Source organism: Opisthorchis viverrini (genome assembly GCF_000715545.1).
Source record: "Opisthorchis viverrini unplaced genomic scaffold opera_v5_396, whole genome shotgun sequence".
Taxonomy (NCBI): Eukaryota; Metazoa; Platyhelminthes; class Trematoda; order Opisthorchiida; family Opisthorchiidae; genus Opisthorchis; species Opisthorchis viverrini.
In genome coordinates, this window is record NW_008752055.1 from 384622 (window position 1) to 405919 (window position 21298).

General features: G+C 45.0%; 2 protein-coding genes across 2 annotated transcripts in view; one reads left to right on the top strand and one right to left on the bottom strand.

Moving 5' to 3' along the window:
* The window catches only part of T265_10711 (hypothetical protein), a gene marked incomplete at both ends in the record, with an annotated part of 54951 nt that overhangs the window by 23713 nt on the left and 9940 nt on the right, over nt 1–21298 (bottom strand). Inside the window, 9 exons of the mRNA XM_009177166.1 lie at nt 209–299; nt 399–475; nt 8209–8368; nt 10128–10166; nt 13679–13800; nt 13897–14047; nt 14161–14409; nt 16024–16146; nt 19137–19326. Coding sequence (XP_009175430.1) covers nt 209–299; nt 399–475; nt 8209–8368; nt 10128–10166; nt 13679–13800; nt 13897–14047; nt 14161–14409; nt 16024–16146; nt 19137–19326 — 1202 coding nt within the window. The remainder of the gene's footprint in view (nt 1–208; nt 300–398; nt 476–8208; nt 8369–10127; nt 10167–13678; nt 13801–13896; nt 14048–14160; nt 14410–16023; nt 16147–19136; nt 19327–21298) is intronic.
* T265_10709 (hypothetical protein) lies at nt 5196–21202 on the top strand (the record flags this gene model as incomplete). Its single annotated transcript, XM_009177167.1, has 3 exons — nt 5196–5360; nt 17669–17757; nt 21109–21202. 3 exons carry the CDS (start codon nt 5196–5198, stop codon nt 21200–21202), a joined length of 348 nt encoding a protein of 115 aa, XP_009175431.1.

Consider the following 21298-nt stretch of genomic DNA (forward strand, 5'->3'; position numbering starts at 1 on the left):
ACAGTCAAGTTAAGTTTAGCTTCCTCAATACTGATGCCTCAGCGTCAACGTTGGTTTTATTGTCAATGAGGATGGCAACAACGAGACTAGGGCTTCGTATTGAGTAAATAGGCAAGCAGTCGAATATCCAGGTTAAATCACAAACCCAATCTGTACAGACCTCAGAAAAACAACAATCTGACTGGAGACGGACATGAGTATCGCTCACCCTTAAGTTTGCTCGAAAAACTTGCCATTCTGGTCGCCATACTCTCGGCCGCAGCAGGACGAAACTTCTTCGGAAATTGTTGCGAGGCTGACTGAAAAATGCACACACAAAAAGAAATCAATACGATATCACAATGGACAAGTGTATGCTCCCGTATAAACTATAAATTTTATCATTGCGTCTGGCCTACCTCCTTCGCTTGGTTCAAGGCAGTTGAGCTGGAGCGCCTGTCATCATCCGGGATGCTGGCGGTATGAGAATTCAAACCTGTTTTTGGGGCGAATGGGGGTAAAAGAAATGTAGAACCTAAACGCCGAATATGTTAATGGCTGTAACTCGTTCTACACTCGTTCCACTTTGTTGAATTTCATTCAAAATGGCAAACCTGATGTTGACTGTGTGATTTTGTGTTAGTATGAATCACAGATGGCTTCGCAACTAACCCTCGAAACAATGAACTTAGATTTCCCATTGAACATTGCGAAGCAGCCCTCGTTCAAGACTCATGAAATTCTAATTTCATTTGGGGCGAACGATCTCGTAAGTAGCCTTAGTAAATCGTTAAGCTGTAGCACCCTTTCGGTGCCTAGCTGCCATGCCACCCGAAGGAAGCACGAGGACTTGGATACGGTCAGGTTGCCCAAGCCTAGACAGGGGAAGTCGAGAGGCAAGAGTCAGGGTCGAACCACGGACCTTCCGGTCGGCAAAACGCAAGCCTAGACAGGAGAAGTCGAGAGGCAAGGGTCGGGGTCGAACCACGGACCTTCTGGTCAGTAAATCCGCTTAGGCTATCTCGCCCCTCCTTGGTAAAGTGAGTTTGGTGCAGTCCAAACCAAATGGTGTGTGTATGTCAGCGGCGCAAAAGTCACCAAACCAAAATGAATACTTCGGCTGGATGCCTTCTCTCCAGGAGCCCTCATTCCGATTAGCCCGCACCAAAGAATGAAAGTACTATACTCATGTTTCGAATTCCTTCTCACATATGCGTAATACATCGCCCGATTCACGTCCGTTGCCCGGCAGGACAGATAGGAGCGAGGAGACCTGCAGTTGTCTAACTATATATTGGTTAGTTATCACTCACATCCCCATGTGTGGGTGAATTTTCCCGTTATCCGCGAAATTGTACGACACTTGTTCGCTGAGGCGACGCTGTCATTTCACCCTTATTCGATTATAAAGTTTATCTCCCCTACTCCCATCTGGATCAGTAGTATAAAAACTCGTTCTTAAATCTGACGATGCCCAACGTTCTGTACTAAGGACAAGTATTACTGAAACGCCACATCACAACCTGAGACCCGTAGGCTAACGTTTTCCCCTCAAACTCATACACACCAGGATTACAGTTCCGAAACTCGAAACTATTGAACCCTTGTTCCACCTGTTGAGAATATGACAGGGCTGTTTTGTTGCATGGCTGTGAGACTTGGCCTATTCGAGCAGCGGAACTGAGACATCTTTTGGTATTCGACAATCGCTGTCTCGTAACCATAGCTCATGGTGGGTTGGTGTCGGCGAATTCGTAACGAGGCAGTTAGAAAGCGCGTCTTCGGCTGTGCAACGGGTATTTACATTGAAGAATGTGTCCAGCCCCAGGAGCTGCGTTGGTTGGGACATGTGTTACGCATGCCGAACCATCGTTTGCCGAAGAGAGTACTGTTTTCCATGCCCAACTCAGAGTGGCGTAAACAGAGAGGTGGCCAACCCTTGAGTTGGCAGAAGAGTATGAAGGAGATCACGAAACGCTTGGGTGCTGTCGGTGCTACTCGCCTTCCAGGATGGGGACCGCGTGATCCTCACTGTGCCTGGTTGGAGACANTGTCAGTGGCGTTCTTGTTGTCAGTTCCTATCCAGATCGCTTGGGTGAGTGTCTGGAAGTATAGGCACCTCGGTGTTGAACATTGATGTCATGCTATCGATGATGATGATGATGATGACAGGGGTTGATGCAAATTGGAAGAAGGGACCACAATCCAAAGTTCAAAACCGGCCTTTAAGAGTCCAAATATTAAGTGCGTATTCCTCCGTATGCTATAAAAGAAGGAGCAGCGCCAAAAATCCGAAGTATTGAAAGAACGATACATTGCATCCACGATTGGTTCGCCCTCCAAACGGAGAATTTCATATGCTAAAAACTAGGATAAGTCCTTATGAAGCCCGTGAGTTGGTAGATGTTTAGTTGTAAGTAAGTAAGGGATATCAAATCACGAACTAGAGAATGTAATCAATTCAAACTTAGTCTCTAACCATTGTAACATCTGGACTGGCCCTTTCTTCGTGTGAGAAGAAAACTTTCTTCTAAAAATCGTCTTATATACCTGAGTAAGGTCGGTCTGATATTTCCAGTAGACTTGAGATATGCCTTCAAGAGACCAAAAGAAGAAAGTACAAATTATCGTATTTTAAAACTGTGATTAACAACGCTATACTCAACGCAATATGCACTGCATATCCCCATTTATGGAAGTGTCGATACCGCCCTCCCCCGAGGAAGGACGCTTTAGATAAGTTCAACAAAAACCACCAACTCAAATCGCCTAACGGTCGACCGTAACCGCCGGTGCATCATTCAACATGGTCGTATTAACTTTGAAAACAGTCTGGTGCTGCTCAAAAGGCACCTGTTGTGGGTAGCTGCTTTAGGAATGAGACAGTAATGCAACGCTCTCTGCATCATCTACCCAAGACGGTCGCCTACAGCCAAGTGGGTCAGAATATTGAGTCACTGGCTCCGAGGAAGGTTCTTCGAAAAGACGCTTGTTGTCCAGACTTATGAGTCAGAGGATAGCAGCGGAGTTCCCGAACAAAACCCGACATCCTCCAACTGGCTTGTGGGTCAGACTTTTGAGTCCAAGCCTTAGGGTGGGGCACCTAAATCCCACCCCATTCTTCGGTTTGGACAAGGAGAAACTCTTCACAAACCGACCTTCTTCCACAACTCCTTTCCATTCATCTGGTTATTCAGTACCATTCAGTACCCATCTGCCAGTATCTTAGCCACTGTTTCGTGTCCAGGTTATTGTCCGGAATAAGAAGCCAAATACTGACTCACTAACTCAAACAGATCTGATCCATTTTGCCGCTTTTAATGTCCGTGCTCTATGTCACATTGGGCAACAGATAGCTGTAGATGAAAACTTACTTCCCCTATCTGTCGATGAATGCTGTGTCTCCGAAACACGCACACAAGACCTCAGTTCGGTCATTCTCCTAAAGCCGCTTAGGATGAGGTCAGCTGTTCCACATTTCATTCTTCGGGCATCCAGTGATCCTGGCTCAATGGCTCGTGGTATCTACGGTGTGGGAGTTGAACTCAGTCCCAAGGCTGTAAGCGCCTTAATGGACTAGATCCCAGCAAACAGTCGTGTTTGCGCAATCAACAACGCAGGTCGATGCGGCAAACGGTATTTATTTGCCGTATCAACATACGCCCTAACAGCCTGCAGACCTGAGACTGAGGAGAAAGAGTTTTGTCAAGATCTGTCACGACTACCCCGGTCAGTAAGAAGGACGAATGTAGTAATCCTGGAGGGTGGTATGAATGCCCAATTTGGATGAGTAAGTCAGGAAGAAGCACATTTAGGTGACCGATTTGAAGTCGACGCTGATCGTACGGATAATGGGGAGCGGCTTTTTCAGTTCTGCACGGATCACCGTCTGTTCCTGTCCAATACGAAATGCCATCACAGACGCTCACATCGAGTTACTTGGAGGCCACCTACCACAAGTCAGTCGTGGACTCAATTGGATCATATGGCTATCAGTTACCGATGGACAGTCTTACTTGAGAACTGTCGCCCCTTCTGGAGTACGCATCTTGACTCTGATCATGCTGTCGTGCAGGCCCGTTTAGCACTTCGATTTCCGTCAGCATTAAACGTGCCAAAGGAGAGCAGTTCTGTCCAACAACGTCGACAAGTTTCATTAGCTCAATTGTATCAAGCTGATCTGGCTAAAAAGCTACAGGAATTGCACGGTCATGTAGATGGTGAAGATTGCGTGGAGTATGAATGGAGTCGAGTGAAAGAAGCAATGCTTTGAGCTTTGTCAAAGCCATCTAACTTGACTCAATGAAGACTGGGTCAATCGACCGTCACAACCAGGACAGTCACTGGGTCGTCGTTCGATGAGTCGGGCACGCCAATCACATCGCTCTAGTGTGAACACGTCCGCCTGTTCAGACGTGATAATTCAGATGCGTCCAACGTGCGTTGGTGGAGTAGCGGTTACACGCTCGCCGCGCGTGTCAGATGGCCGGGGTTCAAATCCCGGCACGGCCATTGGATATGCACTGCTGATGAGCTCTAATAAGAGCGAAACTCGAGTCCAGTGCCTCCCTTTGGTGTGGACCCACCGGAATAATTAAGCCAGAACAGGAACACGGCCGTTCAAACGAGAGTGGTGTGGCTATGAACAAAAATATCTATCCCGCAAAACCCCAAAATTGCGTACACTGGATACCTTCAAAATCAGATCTTATTGCTGGCAAAAGGCCGCACCAGCAACTAATGACTGTGATGGTGCACGTAGATCCCTCAAACACCAGGTAATCGGGAGCTTGAGGAAGGACAGAACGCTGGTGGATTTCGAAGGCCCAGGAGAAGGAGGCTTTCGCTGCGGCGAAGAGCCACGCAGTGGTTCACGAAATTAATTTGGCGCGAACTTACTGAAGGTCCGTGGTTCGAACCCGACTTCTGCATCTCGATTTCTGCTGACTAGGCTTAAGCAACCTGGCAGTATCCCAGCCCTCGAGCTTCTTTTGGGTGGCATGGCAGCTAGGCACGGAAAGGGTGTTACAGCTGAGCTAACAACGCCCTATTTCAGCTGATTTGACGAAAGAAGGCAGGTGGCAGTGAAACAATATGCGGAGAAGACGGAACGGCTATTCATTCTCTCAATCGTCGTCTCGCAAAATGGACTGAACGCTTTCAAGAACTGTTCAGCTGATCTACTTCAACAAAACGGCTGGAAGAATCTAGCTGGGATGAATGGAATATCGACACCAGCCCATCATCAAAAACAGTCATACAGGCATGACAAGGCACCTGGTGCAGATGGTATGTATCCCGCACTTTTTAAAGAAGACGGCGGTGAACACTTTGTCATCCATACTGCAGAAGACTGGGAAAGAAAACAGAAGAGCAGTCGAGTGAGACTCCTCGACCGTAATCGCAGGTTTCAAAAAGGGCGCAAGAACGCCAAGCAAAAACTATCGTGATATCAGTCTGGTGCCCTCCGCATCCAGGGTGCTCTATGATATCATTTTGCCCAGGTGGGTGGATTGTCGGGAGAGACAGGTTGGTGAAAATCAAGCTTGATTTCGCCCTAGCCGAGGATCCATTGACCATATCTCTACCTTGAGACGAATTCTTAAGCAGCGCCACCACTTTACGCGTCCAACATCGATTGTTTTTTCTTGATCTGGAAGCTGATTTTGACTCTACCAACTTTGTGAAACTCTGACGCCTATGGCGCCGATGCCACGTCTGTCAAGGTCAGAGTTTGCATTGCTTTACGGTTGAGAAACCTGGCCTCTGCACCCAGAGGACATACAAAAGATGTTTGACCATCGGTATCTCCAAGGTACTGGACAGGTCTGGCGAAAACATCTGATCAGTAATGCTGAGGTACACCAGATTATCTTGGGAAGAAGGAGCTCTCTCACGATAGGTTAATTACCCACTCTTCACAGGTTACGCTGGTTAGACATGTGCTCTGCATGCCAGAAGACCGTGTGCCTCACAGAGCTCTTCTCGCCCAGCCCTGTGCTGAGTGGAAGCGACCGAGAGGTGGACAATGTATGAACTGGCAGCGCACTATGAAAACACTAGTCGCAACTGCTGCCTCCTTGGATGGGGACCCCGGGACTCATCTAACCAATGGTTAATGACACTGGCAGATGTGGTCCGATCCCGCAGTCAGTGGCGCTCATGCATCAAAGATGTTGCCTTCAGTATGTACCTATCCAATTCCTGAAGCGAATAAACACGACACACTCCCACGTCCTCCCATTCCCCGGTTATCGACACTGTAGTAGCTGGAACTAATATACCGTTGATACACCGTTTGTAGACGATAAACTGAACTGGAAGGGAACTGTGGAACCTTCAGTATGTACCTATTCAATTCCTGAAGCGAATAAAAACGACACACTCCCGCGTCCTCCCACTCCCCCGTTATCGACACTGTAGTAGCTGGAACCAATATACCGTTGACACACCGTTTGTAGATGATAAACTGAACTGGAAGGGAACTGTGAATTTAGAAACGCAGTAAGTTTCTTCTAAGGTGGTCATATTGTAGAGGGATGACTCGCACATGTACTCATGTGGTCTCCATACAACCGGAGTCGCCAAGCGTAAGATAAGTGGATAGCTGAAATATTATGTGAAATAGGTCTTAGAAGCACGAAACGCTCATATGACCGGTGAGTTCGCAAACCTGGCTCGATATTATAATTAAGCTACTGAAAAAGATGGAAGTAGCACAAAAGTCAGCGACTGCACTGAAAGCCAGTGCTGTCTCGTTCGTCTTTCTACCGTAGATTCATTCTTGGCCTAAAGAAACCGAAGGTTGGTGTCGAACCATAAACTTTTCGATCAGTAGGTTCGCGCCTTGGCTAATCAGCTACCTTGACTTTACCTTTGCTTAAGGTGGTCATATTGTGGAGGGATGACCCGCACATGTACTCATGTGGTCTCCATACAACCGGAGTCGCCAAGCGTAAGATAAGTGGATAGCTGAAATATTATGTTAAATAGGTCTTAGAAGCACGAAACGCTCATATGACCGGTGAGTTCGCAAACCTGGCTCGATATTATAATTAAGCTACTGAAAAAGATGGAAGTAGCACAAAAGTCAGCGACTGCACTGAAAGCCAGTGCTGTCTCGCTCGTCTTTCTACCGTAAATTCATTCTTGGCCTAAAGAAACCGAAGGTTGGTGTCGAACCATAAACTTTTCGATCAGTAGGTTCGCGCCTTGGCTAATCAGCTACTTTGACTTTACCTTTGCTTATTACGGAAAACGCACGCTGACGAATGGTCAGCGGACGACGGGTCATGATAGCCCATAGTCGCACACCCTGAAGGACACATTAGAGCCAATCCCATCCTGTAACTTCTAAGCTGAACTACATAGCGGTAGTTTACTTGGAATTTTGCCGATACGCGTTCGTTCGGTCAATCCCAACAGGAGCACCTTACTCGAATATAATATGCACACATGCTTAGCACAAAGCTGTTGGAATGTGCAAACTCTTGCACACAAGACTTTCCGAAGCAATTCTCGAAACCTTCCTTTTTTCATTCTCCACTAAGATGTCTTTTTCCATTACTGTGTGGTAGTCAAGCCGCAGCAACTACTGCTGGTTTGTTTCCCCCTCTCATGATAGCGATAGTAACAGATTAACAATACCTATTAGATCATTATTTATTCAGTTCAGATTTACTTAGGTTCAACACTGGAGTACAAAGTGTTGAAATTCGATTACTGACAAGCTGGCCAACTTTGATGGCCGAAACAGCCTGAGCGGTAGGATGTCACTTCCTTCCCAGGGAATCGTACACTAAAGCCAAGGTGATGAAGAGTAATGTCGTACAGACGTAATATACTGGAACGTAATATACTGAAAATTCTCTGACAGCCCATAACAGGTTTCACCCTCATCAGATGAGCTCAATCTTAGAGATTCCGTCAAAAGTTTGTTCATCTTGAACGCAAACAGAACGAATTTTGACTTATACACTAATCTGTAAATCAATGTGGTTTTGGTGGTAGACTAACCTGGAACCCAGCTGAATCTCCCGTCTATGAAGGATATCATAACCACGAGATTCAACAAAGTTCCGGGTAGGTCTCCTGTCAAAACCAAGATGGTATGCAGAGGACTGCACACGTCGAAGGGTAAGGTGTCGCGAAATCTAGAATGAAGTGGGCTCTAACGGGATGATTACCCAATCAACTATTCGTTTAAAATTGGCTTCTTACGCAACCTACCGTGTTCTGAAGAATTGAGATGATGATAGGTGGTCCAGTTGCAACACGAAGCGCTTCGTTCTCTGGTAAAGGTCGTTGGTTTGGGTATCTCGGTACAACATGAATGCATCACTTTGACGTTGGGTGACGCACATGTGAGCAACTGAATTTGCTGTGTTAACTGAAGAAGATATAAGCATGTTTAAAAACAAGTATATGAGTAAGTAAATAAACAAATGGCCGGATCGAAATATATAAACAACAGTGCGTAGCTAATTAGGAATCGCTTTAATTAGATCAAATCATTGGACCGCAAACGTGGTATAAAGTACTATCCAGTATAGTCGGAAAGCAAGACTGGATGTTAAAAGCTGCCCTATCATGGTACCATGTTATCCGGTTTGTACCCGAACCGAACACTTTCCGTAGCAGTCGAAATATCATTGAGTTTGGGTAACCGATGACGTGCTGCGTCCACCCCAATTAAAGGTTCTCGTGGTTTCCACTTACCCAGCTACTGAGCGGAATTAAGTAGCCACTATTTTCAGTAAATCGAACGATGCATCTCCGCTCTGTCCAGAAGGTTGGCGTGCCTAGCTGGATGAACTTTCTTGTCAAAACATTCAATATTCCAAGTCGCTCACAGGATACGAGTAACAGGCTTAGAAAAGACGAGCCGAGCCCTTCAAAATGATTGTCAACAAGTTTGCCGAGAGTGTCCATATGTGAAAGCAGCCTACATCGTGATTCCAAACGAATCTTGTTCCGGGAAATCGCCGAGGATCTCCATCTGAGGCATGTGAGATGAATTATCATCATCATCATCATCATCATCATCGTCGTCGTCGTCAGAATGACCTCAGTTTTCCACACCGATGCTTCTCTGTCGTACAAACATGAACGTTTTAAAAGCCTTGATGTGACTAAGAGAACAAGGGTGGACGGGAAAGGCAATAACTGCTAGTTCACTGCAATCATTCCGAACTGCCTACACTCACTCAGGCAAGTAGTTCCGAGTTGAATAACCCAATGGACTTCCGTGAGAAAATTACTTAAGTGAAGCTTTTTATAACAGGTGTTTTTGTTAGTGGGTCATCCACTGCACACAGTTCCCCTTTTGTCTATTTGAGTGTGCGCAGCTGTAAAACCCTTTCGATCCCAGCTGGCACAGCATTTTACGAAGGCACGAAGGTTGACATAATGCCAGATTTCGCAAGCCTAGAAAGGAGTAGTCGAGATGCTAAGGGTGGGTCTGAATCACGGACCTTTAAAGTCAGTAAGTTTGTACCTTAATCGCCGGACCATCTCGGCCGTATCTTAGACATAATGTTCAACTGTTCACCCGCAGTTCTTGTGACCCTCTGAAAGCAGAAGTTAACAATTTCACCATCCGATAATATATATATCATGCTTTTTCTGGCCGAAACTTGCCCCTAATGAGGGATCCAGTTTTGTGCGAAGCTTCTGGTCTTCCACACCTTGAAACAAAAATGCTCCCTAGGCAATCGTCGAGCATCACCCCCTGGACGTTTGCAGGCCAAACAGTCTACCTATGAAACGTCCAAAATTTCGCACTTGACTCTGCTCGAGGATTTCTTTGTCTTTCAGGAAAGAGCTTGTGCATTGATTTATCCAGACAGAAAAGTTTGACCACAGTGCATCACTGATTCGTTTTTTTTTTTCGTGTAATAAATTGCTAAACCGATGATTTCGTACACATCACTCATTTGGAAATTCTGTCGCAATAAGGACCGAACCGAATTTTCTTGTCTCCTCCAAAAAAACTTTGGCACAAGTTCTAGCGAGAAAAAATCTCATAGTCGGGAACTGGATAAACTGTACTGAATTCACATCTGGACGCAGAAATCAACAGAAAAATTCAACACTCCAGTGTGTTTTCACACATCAGCCAGAGAATTAAAGTCCGTAAAAAGACATACCTCGTCCAGGCGATCTTTTGTGCGGGCCAATTTTGCAGTCTGAAGTCGAAGACGGTGGATAACATCAGGATAACGGTGGGCCAAAACAAACCCATCAATATGTAATACATATTTGGTGTGTACAGTAAGTAGAACGTGGGGTGCCTCGTTCATGACTTTGTCCTTTATTGACAGAACAAAATGGAATACTGATATATTGACTGAATAACTGGCAAAGTCAAACGGCCGTGCGTAAGGCACTAATATACATTCAAACCAACTGCCGTCAAGCAGTCAGCTTTCGACCAAACCGAACTAGGCTACTTAAATAGAACATCAGTAGGGTGTTGTTTGTACAAGTTTCCGGAGTAATTTACAACGAAATCATAATTTGGTGTTTCACTAGACACTTTTGTTTAGTGCGATATATTCAGTAGCTAGGCAGGTCTGTGACACATCCTGCTGCAGCTAAGTTCTTACATTGGGCCAAATAATCCATAATCTGGCTTTGAAACAAAACTTGCACCTTGACCATTGTAAAAAAAAATGCTAGCTTCTTTGCTGCCGTCGTATACACAGCGGACAGTGTCCAGGAAAAAGAAGAGCAAAAGGGAAAACAGAGTTATTCCAAGAAGCTATCATGAATCGCCATGTTATTATTATTATCCCACTGATGTTCGTATAACCCAAACGTTTTCAATCTGGTCAGATCCGGTGATCAAATGTGCCCGGCCACTGACACTTCGCTGTGCTCCACTTTCTGACGACACACTGATGGCTTCAAACGACGATGGTACGTCTAAAATCCGGTGTTTAGAAAAGGAATAGAGCAAGCCACCAAAATCAATTGAAAGACTAAAATCTTCCACGGGTCTATCAGTCGCACCTTTGGTGTACTAGTTCTCTTATTCGGAGCACATTTCGGTGGTAAAAGTCCATCTAGAAGAGATAACTTTTTTTCCGGTCACGGTTGAATTTCTCAATCAAACCAGACTATCTCAAGAAACATGGTGCCCAGAACTCGTTTAAATTGGTCAACAGCTGTTCAGATTCAAGCTGAGACCCAATTTAAGTAACTCTTTTGTGTAAATCATTTATGGCCCTACGGTATCTTCATTTGCACATGAATTCGGTTTCGAATGAACTCCCTACAGAATCTAGCCGAATCTCTCCTTTATAATGGTCTGAGCTTACCTGGGAAGACTAACAGAAGAGCGGAATGGCTGTGAGCTACCAGAGTTTTTAGCAATCTAATAACTAGTGTGTCACATCTAGACAATTAAGATCCTGTTATCAAGATGGTGAAACTGGAGAACCATAAGATCATCTATTTAAGCACTCTGTGCCCACTTGATGAGTATCTGTCAAGACGAAATACTCGAGAATGTGGATTGATGGAACCCGACCACCTCCATTCCATTCGATACGGTGGAATCCTAGGAATGGGTGCATTTGCAGTTTCCGGTCATTTTTCCAATCACACACATCTAGAGAGTCGTTTGTTGAGAATTCTCCCTTTCCCCATCCTCCGAAGATCAAAAAGTCACACATCAAAATCTGTTCACCATAATTAGGAAAAGATCACAGAGAAAACGAGATTGCCTAGATCAACGTGCACGCGGATGGCATCATACTGTAAAATGTTCTGAGGTTGTGTGACGCCCGCGGTTGATGTCAGTTGGCATTTTAGCACAATAATCATGATTTTCTGTGCACGGTGTTTTGAGACACAAGCAGCTCTAGTTCTTCAATTGGTACGGTCCAGATTTTCCTCTATTCGATTACAACCATTGGTTTGTTCACTGAGCTGAGTAATTTAGTAGCAAACGTTTCATCACCAGTCGAAGTGACATCATCAACGCGTTGAAACTGGAAGTTGGGACAACCCACTGGTGGCGCCAAGCTCCACGAACGAATGAACTATCGTGAGCTACCAACAGTCTGTTTAGTCAAACAGCAATCATTCACTTGCTGGTATTCACATCGTTTTGCTTGACACAGCAGACCCAGGGGCAAACAATTGTTGCCTCGGTTACATTCATGTCGGAAATGTGTTCATGTCACTGTCACACTCCTTACGTCCATGACTAGCCCCGGTAACTGTTGTCATGGCTAGCATTTTACAAAGTCAGGTGATGAATAGAGAACAAGCGAAATGCAAAAAAACGATACATGCGAACGACAGTTTTCTCTAAGAGATGGTCGCAGACGGCGCTATGGGGAATGATGTCTAAATACCGGCTGGCGGTCGCAAAGGTGTTTTTCAACGGAGGCCGACGTGCGATCTGTCAGAAACGTTGTGTGCCATCAGTAGACGAGTTTGCAACAACCAAGTGAATACAAAGAATTTCAAATAAAAAACAATAAAATACGTACAATTGTAGCAAAAAGGGGAGAATATTTAGAGCGAACTGTTGAAAAAGTTGTGGGTTGAATTGAATTTGAACAGGCAAGCGGATAAGGGCCCACACTATTTCTAATATACAATAGCTTCAATCTTGGATATGTATGTGGGGTTGAATGACCTCAGCATAAATGGTGAGTTAGATTGAATAAAATGCTTTTGTACAGTCTGTCAAGCGGACAATCAACTAGGGTGATCCTGACGGATTTATTCCATCTAGGCGAGAGTAAAATACAGTGCAGTCCTTGAAAAAACTACGGGGGAGCAATAGAGGAAGAGATACAAGTGATGCAAGTGAAAGCAGATATCAAAGTAGGGTTTTGTGGGACTATTAGGTGTGAGGACCTAAGGAAATAAGGAGAAATGCTTCCGGGCCTGGAAACATCAAAACCAAGAAATTCAGCTCCAGGTGAGTCTCTTGGAAAAGCAAATTAGTTTGCAAATGAGTGTATATACGCGAATTTCCTGCACTTTAGTTTCAAGTAGAACATAAGGTTGACGGAAACTCGGGGACTGCGCTTACCTGATAAGCCCCGAAAAGGGTGAAACCAGTAGTGGGCTGTCGAGGAGTTTCCAGCAACCTTATGGGTAGCGCATTACCAGAAGGATACAGTTCTGACACGTTGAATTGCGGTTAGAATGTAGTGCAGCCGGTTGATGGGAGCTATTGCGTCACCACATCCGTTACGGAGTAATAACGTTTGAGCAACTGAATAGTGCCGAACGGTCGTCTCTTGGTCTAACCGACCTATGCGAGCGCTGAATCGCTCCACTACCTCTTCGTATTTGAATCGGTAGATTGATTTCGACAGATCGGGTCCCCAATAACGGCCAAAAATATTCGATATAATGGAAAACGTGCGTTTTCTAGGCCTGCAGCAATGTGAGGGCCGCCTTTCAAATGACACGATATTTCGTTCAAGACATTTATACCATTTCCTGATCAGTCAGTCGAAAGGGTCCCTCGTGAAATGGTCAAGACTCAGTAAATTTACTTGGCGTGCGTAAGCACAGAATCACCTCAGAGCATATGGTTTGGAGGGACACTGTTCCTTTAGGAAGCAGTAATGATGAGTGATAGGCATAGGGAAACTCGGTAGAATACCATCGGTAACATCTATCACGTGCTCCTGCTTAAAGACGAATAACCATAACGTTCATCACCTACCTCACGCAACTGACGTTGATAATCTGCCTTGATTGTCAACAGTTCTTCCGTCTGCTCATTCAAAAGCTCGATATAATAGTCTCGTTCCAAAGTGATCCGATCAATATCAGCTTTCTGTTCATCTGTGAACCAAGTTAGAATACTGTATGTAGGAGAAAACAACAAGCAAGAGAAACAGGTAGAAGAAGGATGTGATCGATCTACACCATATGTCTTACCCAAGAGTTTCCGATTATCACCCGATTGCCTGGTTCGTTCCTCCAAGATATCATTCTTCGGGGTGATTTTCTGCTCAAGTTCCTCGTAAACTCTGTTTCGGTTTTCTTCCTCTGACTTTTTGAGTTTTAACTGTGTCGCCAGGTAGAGCAGCTAAGACAGTAATTGCCACATAAGATGGAAAGAAGTTGAATTAATAATCAGGCCATCGAAACCATTAGAAAATGATTTGCCATCAATGAAAAAACATCACCGGTCTCACTTACTTGTTCTGTAACCATACTGATTTCCGAAGCTTTCGTAAAAGCTACCGGGGGTCTCACAGATAATTCGTTCTTGGGTAATTGCAATCGTTGAACAAGCATTTCGTGCACGTTACCGAAAACTGTCACACATGAGGCGACTTCTCGTAGGAGACGCGCTTTCTGTTGTCGGGCTTCGTTGAGCTTTCGTTTTAACCGTTCCTGCATCATGAGCTGCTCGGAACAGCGAAACTCCACTTCTTTCATGTAAGTCTGAAAACAAGTCAAAAACATATGAGGTCCCGTCACGACCAGTTGGGAAAACTAACTTCACAGTTCAAATAAGCACGTGAGCAGGCAATATATGATTAGTTGGCCACATTTCTCGAAGTCAGGGACCGAGTTCCGCATACCGAACGCAGATTAAGGGTTTGTTACTCAGGCTCTAATATGTAGGTTGTCCACAGTGCCTCCGTTCAGACTCGCTCAAAATCATTTTTCCAGGACATCTGGGTATCGTCGAATGGTCGTCCTGAACTGTTGAATGCCGTCAAATGTGACTGAGCCGGTTAGTTGGCCGGATGCTCCGAACAACGACGTGGGTCAGCCTGTCGAGATTCCCTATTAAGGCAGCATGAGAGACGTATCGCGCCCACGGGATAAGTTTTGTCTACTTGTGAATGGTTAGGTGAATGGATCATCGTTGAAGACTGTAGAAGGCTACGTGCAAGTGTCAACATGTACAAAGTAGAGATACCGAAAAGTACACGGCGTTTACTGGACGAGACAGTCCCCTGACTACCGGAGCGAGCCTCTTTCAAAGTGAAGATAGCTGTAGCTGATGTGTCATGTCACGTGAGCTTTGTCTGGAAGGAATCAAACCATGCGGATCACGCTTGTGTACGTACCACACGGTTAAGGGACGACGTCTCCTGACCATGACGTTGAATCGTCAGATCAGGAGATCAGCCTACCTCTGTGTGGTGATGAAGGCAGGACCAGATAGCTGGCAACTCAATGTGGCCGGACCTGTTGACTCAGCGTGGATTCAGCAGAACACCACCGTGCATATACACCATGATTTTGTCGCAGGCCACCTAAACTAATCCAACGCCCATCCCCGTCTGTTTAACCAGCTGGAGTTTTTCACGGCAAGTTTGATAAAACGAAGGACCATTTCTTTCGTAGATAACGGATCACTACACATTTCTGCGGTCCTGTAAACCCGAGTACGAATCGCCGCTTGTTTGTTGCCCAGCGAATCGATAGATTTAATGTTGAAGTAGTGGTCGGATTGAGTTTATGGTAAAACATGATTTCAAACAAGGACTGCCACTCTGAAGAATGGTGCAATCAACCACAGTTAGCTTTTCCTTAACAGTCTAGTGCTCTATTGTGGACCGGAAATAAAGCAAGAGCTGATGTGCAAACCGTTTTTTTTTTACATTAAGAAAGTATCATCCAGGGAGGCTGCACCAGAGCTTTGGTGGATGAACAGAATCGTACAGCAGTTGTGAACCTGACCCTAAGTTTGCCAATTCACACACACACACACACAAAAGCGGAAATCCACAGCGCAGTCTAGTCCATGAAAATAAGAAAAATAAACGGTAAAAATGACACGTTTCCGTACTAGCCGGGTGCACACACGCACACACCAATTCGTATTCCTGGCCTGCAATGGATGACACGTGTTCACAATGACAATAAATACACACGCAACGATTTCCGGAGTTTCATTAGCATTCCAATAAGTTCCACATTGCAGAGATGTGTTCAGGAAAACGACCCAAGTAGTCGATATCCCAAAGGCCAAAAAGACACGGCAACGCGACAAAACCACAGATAGGCACACACACACACACAGAGAGACAGTCAGGTGCGCACCTCTGCAGCCTCCAGCTTTGCACTGAGAACGGACTGTTGGCTGACGGCCGAATCACGTTCACATCGTAGTCGGACGGCCGCTTGTTCTGCTTTGTCCAGCGCGTTCTGAAGTGGTTGTCTGGGCTGAAATCGGTATGGAACAAGTGTGCATACGATCAAATTAGCATGCGGACTAACAAGACGCCCAAATTGTGCTTGGTCCAATCTTTCGGACCAATAAATTGGTTATAGGGTGACAGTGCTCCTTCTATCTAACGACCTTCGCTATAGAGATCTCTTATTAATATGATTGTGTGGTCTGGCAGGTGAGTCTCTCGAAAAACCAAATTAGTTTGCAAGTGAGTGTATATTCGCTAATCCGTGCAATTTGGTTTCAAGCAGAACATAAGGTTGACGGAAACTTGGAGACTGCGCCTACCTGATGAGCACCGAAAAGGGCGAAACCGGTGGTCGTGGGTTGTCGACGGGTATTCATCAACCTTATGAGTAGTGCATTACAAATATACACATGTATCGCGATATCTCGAATATTGTAGCGACTGAAACATGAGGCGGCCTGGTGCAGCACATTCAGTTGCCTGGAAACATGAATACCGAGAGAAAGCTGGGTTCCAGGTTCGCAAATGAGTGCCCGCTATTAATTTAAAGCCAGTGGCCCTTGGGAGTCGCACCCACACTGAATCCCAGCTCACATCTTCCATCATCGGCAGATGATACTAAACAAAACACCTGACACTAAAATTCCTCACCATTGACGGCGTAGGCCCAATAGAAAATGATACGGGTGTGAGTTGACGCAACACAGTCTTAGATTGTCTTTATTAGAGAACGTGGTTTCAGCAATGAAATGGTCCTTAAGGGAGAAACTTGTGAGAGAGCCGATTATGTTACTTTTATATATCCTTCCACGAAAAGTGTCCCGTCACATCGATACTCATTTTCACGTGTTCCCGCTGGGCAGACGTCTCCCACCTCGGAACTTTGACCTTTCGTGTGGCTTTTACTCTGTATAATCGGAGGAAAGTCTGTAGAATTTGATATGATGTTTGATCCAATAAAAATTCTTCTCAGAATGTGACTGTCGAAAAAAAACTATCAGCACTTCTGGTCAGTTCGACTCCGTACCCTATGGTAAACTTCACATGATCATGGGCACGATTTGGTTGTGCTCGATGAAAGCTATCTTCAGTCGGTTTGAAGGTAACCTTATAGCCACGTAACAGTTTCGCCTGTACAATGTCCTTGAATGGAGTGGCGTAAAAAGAACATTGGTAAGTGGTCTTCATATCTATGACAAAAAAGAAAAATCATGACCTTTGCTAGCGGCACTTTCGTGATTAATAGCTACAACTCTGAAGAAAACGTAATTCTCAAACGATCATTTATTTCTCGCATGGCTTCCACTAGTCAAAGCTTGTCACCGAGGCCCTTGTGAACGACTGGATCGGACACAAGTTCTAATACATTCATCAACCGGTTGGTGATTGAGTGATACAGAGAATCACTTAATTTCAGAATGAGTCTAAAGGTGGCTTCGGTCTGACGGACTCACTACGACAGAACGGAAGGACGACCGTTCAAACGAGAGGGTGTGAATTTGAACAAAATACCTTAGATTTGTTTGAATCTACCCTGTTCGTTATAGATAAACACCACTTGTAGTGGGTCAGTCGGTGAAGATCGCAAATCGATACCGAAATCTGGTCACTTAATCCATCACGATCAACCGAAACGGTAAGCAACCCTCTGTCACCATTGAAGTATTTTTTCAAACATTTGAGAACTGCAACGCTTTTGTACTTTTTTTCTAGAAAATATAGCTCAGGTTACAGCAAAAGGTGTCCCGTCACATCGATACTCATTTTCACGTGTTCCCGCTGGGCAGACGTCTCCCACCTCGGAACTTTGACCTTTCGTGTGGCTTTTACTCTGTATAATCGGAGGAAAGTCTGTAGAATTTGATATGATGTTTGATCCAATAAAAATTCTTCTCAGAATGTGACTGTCGAAAAAAAACTATCAGCATTTCTGGTCAGTTCGACTCCGTACCCTATGGTAAACTTCACATGATCAAGGGCACGATTTGGTTGTGCTCGATGAAAGCTATCTTCAGTCGGTTTGAAGGTAACCTTATAGCCACGTAACAGTTTCGCCTGTACAATGTCCTTGAATGGAGTGGCGTAAAAAGAACATTGGTAAGTGGTCTTCATATCTATGACAAAAAAGAAAAATCATGACCTTTGCTAGCGGCACTTTCGTGATTAATAGCTACAACTCTGAAGAAAACGTAATTCTCAAACGATCATTTATTTCTCGCATGGCTTCCACTAGTCAAAGCTTGTCACCGAGGCCCTTGTGAACGACTGGATCGGACACAAGTTCTAATACATTCATCAACCGGTTGGTGATTGAGTGATACAGAGAATCACTTAATTTCAGAATGAGTCTAAAGGTGGCTTCGGTCTGACGGACTCACTACGACAGAACGGAAGGACGACCGTTCAAACGAGAGGGTGTGAATTTGAACAAAATACCTTAGATTTGTTTGAATCTACCCTGTTCGTTATAGATAAACACCACTTGTAGTGGGTCAGTCGGTGAAGATCGCAAATCGATACCGAAATCTGGTCACTTAATCCATCACGATCAACCGAAACGGTAAGCAACCCTCTGTCACCATTGAAGTATTTTTTCAAACATTTGAGAACTGCAACGCTTTTGTACTTTTTTTCTAGAAAATATAGCTCAGGTTACAGCAAAAGTAACCATAGGATAAGTATAAAACTCTATTAGTGGCATTTCCTCTTGGCGCCACTTTTATTCCTTGTTGTTATAGGGGGGACTAATTGTTCGGAAGGCCATTTTCCTGATATCCTATGCAAAGCCACAGCAAGAGTACCACGCCAACATGGCTTGGTTGGGATTGGTTATGGCTCAATAGGTACACAGCTACAAAGCTTCGTAATTCTGGCCGTTCAACTCCAAAGACTTCCCCCAAACTATCAAAAATTGCATTGGTTAAGAATTCAACAGCCAATCATGTAAATTCGCGAAACCCAATTAACTACAGCGCACATGGAGGTTTTTCGAAAAAATAGGAAATTTTTGCTTACCAACTTATCTTGTCGCTCGAGTTGCAGCAATCTTTTGATTTCTTCCGACTTTCTGTCCATTTCCCCCTCAAAAGAATCTTTGGTTTTAGTGGCCTCTGAGCTCAGTGATCCACTTTCCAGCGTTGAGGCTTCGGCCTTTTTGACACTGTGCAATATTTCGTTATGCACCGAGTCTCGTTGTTCCGATAGCCTAGAAACAAACGATGTTACAACAAGCACTTGTGCACCGGGAAGGCCATCACTGCAATGAAACAATCATTGTGGAGAAAGTGTTTTTGAAACCCATCTGGCAGTCAAACAAGATTTCCCCTTTGCAACAAATCTGAAAGCCTGAATGTCAGTCAGAACGACATCAGGAAAAACCACTACAAGCTACTATTTGATAATGGAAACTTGGCTACGAGTAACCCCGGGGTAGGCAAACTGGAATTCCGAGTCGTTTCATTGGTCGTTTACCATAATCCGGTACAGGCACTTGTGTTCCAGTGGAATACCGAATAAAGTTATCCGTTCAGCTACTATCAAAATGAAATACAGCTATTTCGCTCTGAGAGAACCACGTCTTAACTGCGGTCACTCACCAATGATAAGTCTTCCTTGTGCTTGGTCGAGTCCCTCTACCAGAAGTGTTCATGTTCCTAGCATCATTTTTCTAGAATGTTTATTACGCATCCACTATTCCTGAGATCCAGTTGTCCTCCAATAGAGCGGCCATTCCCCGAGAGAGCTCACAACGTTTTGTCGCTCCCTTCCAGGACAGTTCGTGTTTCCTCAGTCCGTTGAGTTGCATTGCCCAAAGACGAGTTGATTCTTCCAAAACCATAGCAGTTTGAGCTGTCGAATCTTAGACACTCAAGAAAGGACTGTAAGTCCAACCGTTGCTACAGTTGAAGTCGTAGTAAGGACACGTAAAAACTGTCCATTCATTGTTCGTGCCTGATGACTAACCGAAATTCCTACCTGATTACCTGTGCCGTGATCTTTTGTTTACCCTCGTGGTGTCCGTATCAGCTGATGTTTTTGTGGTAACTTCAGTCCAACCAATTCAGAGCTTGTTTTCCCTCACCATGCCAACTGCGACTGGCCGTTAGCAGCAGACTAGTCTGGTTGACCTGATTCTATGTTTTCGGCGACTCAATGGGCAACTTTCATACCGTATACAGGGACGCATTGATTCGCAATGACAGATTCCAATTGGTGACGCCAAAAACTACCTGACCATTGTTCAAGGTCCGCGGAAAACCGTACTGGGATTTCTTTCTCTGTCAGATTCTAGCTGGTAGTTACGGTCCCATAAATGGTAATTCTACACGCATACAAAATTGTACGACTAAGCTGTCACCTAATCACATCCTCCGCAGTAGTATTTTGAGATCATGGCAAACTTACAATCAGACAAAGAGTTCAGAAACATTAGATGCGATATGGTGTGGCTTTCGAGGTACCATCATCATTGTCAGCTATAAGAGCCGCATACTCGTCGTACAGTGGTTGTAGCTGCCACAGTTTCGTTCACCGATGATTCGGGGAGGTGGGGTAGGTACCTGTTCATTGAAGACAGGAGCTGATAAATTAGTGCGTAAATACAGCACCGTAGAAGGACTGTTAAGAGGTGGGATTGGGAAGGGAGCTATGTATTGAAGGCAATAGCTTGGATGCATGAGCGCCATTGAGGGCGTGACTGGGCCAGGTCTGACTAGGTCTCTAACCATTGATGTGGCCCGTCTCGGGCTCCTCATCCAGGAAGACCGCAGTGACCAAGGCAGCCGAGTTTGGTAGTAATGGGTTTTATACTTCGCTGTCAAGTCATCGATTGGTCTCCCCTGTCTCGGTTCTAGGGGAAAGAAACCCTTCGAAGAAGTCGGTCGACTGGCATACGCAGCACGTGGCCTAACCAGCGCACCCTATGCAGTGTGATCAGTTCATCTACCGAGGGTGTTATTTATCTTGAATACCATTCGACTTACTTCAGAATTGCTGATCCGGTGTTCCCACCAGATTCGGGCAATGCTCCGAAGACATCGATGGTCAAACACTCAAAGTCTTTTGACGTCCTCAGCGCGTAGCGCCCAGGTTTATGATCCATAGAGCAATATGGAGCGCACCGCAGCATTACAAACTCGATCCTTGACAGAGAAGCTGGTATCACGCTTGCGCCACAG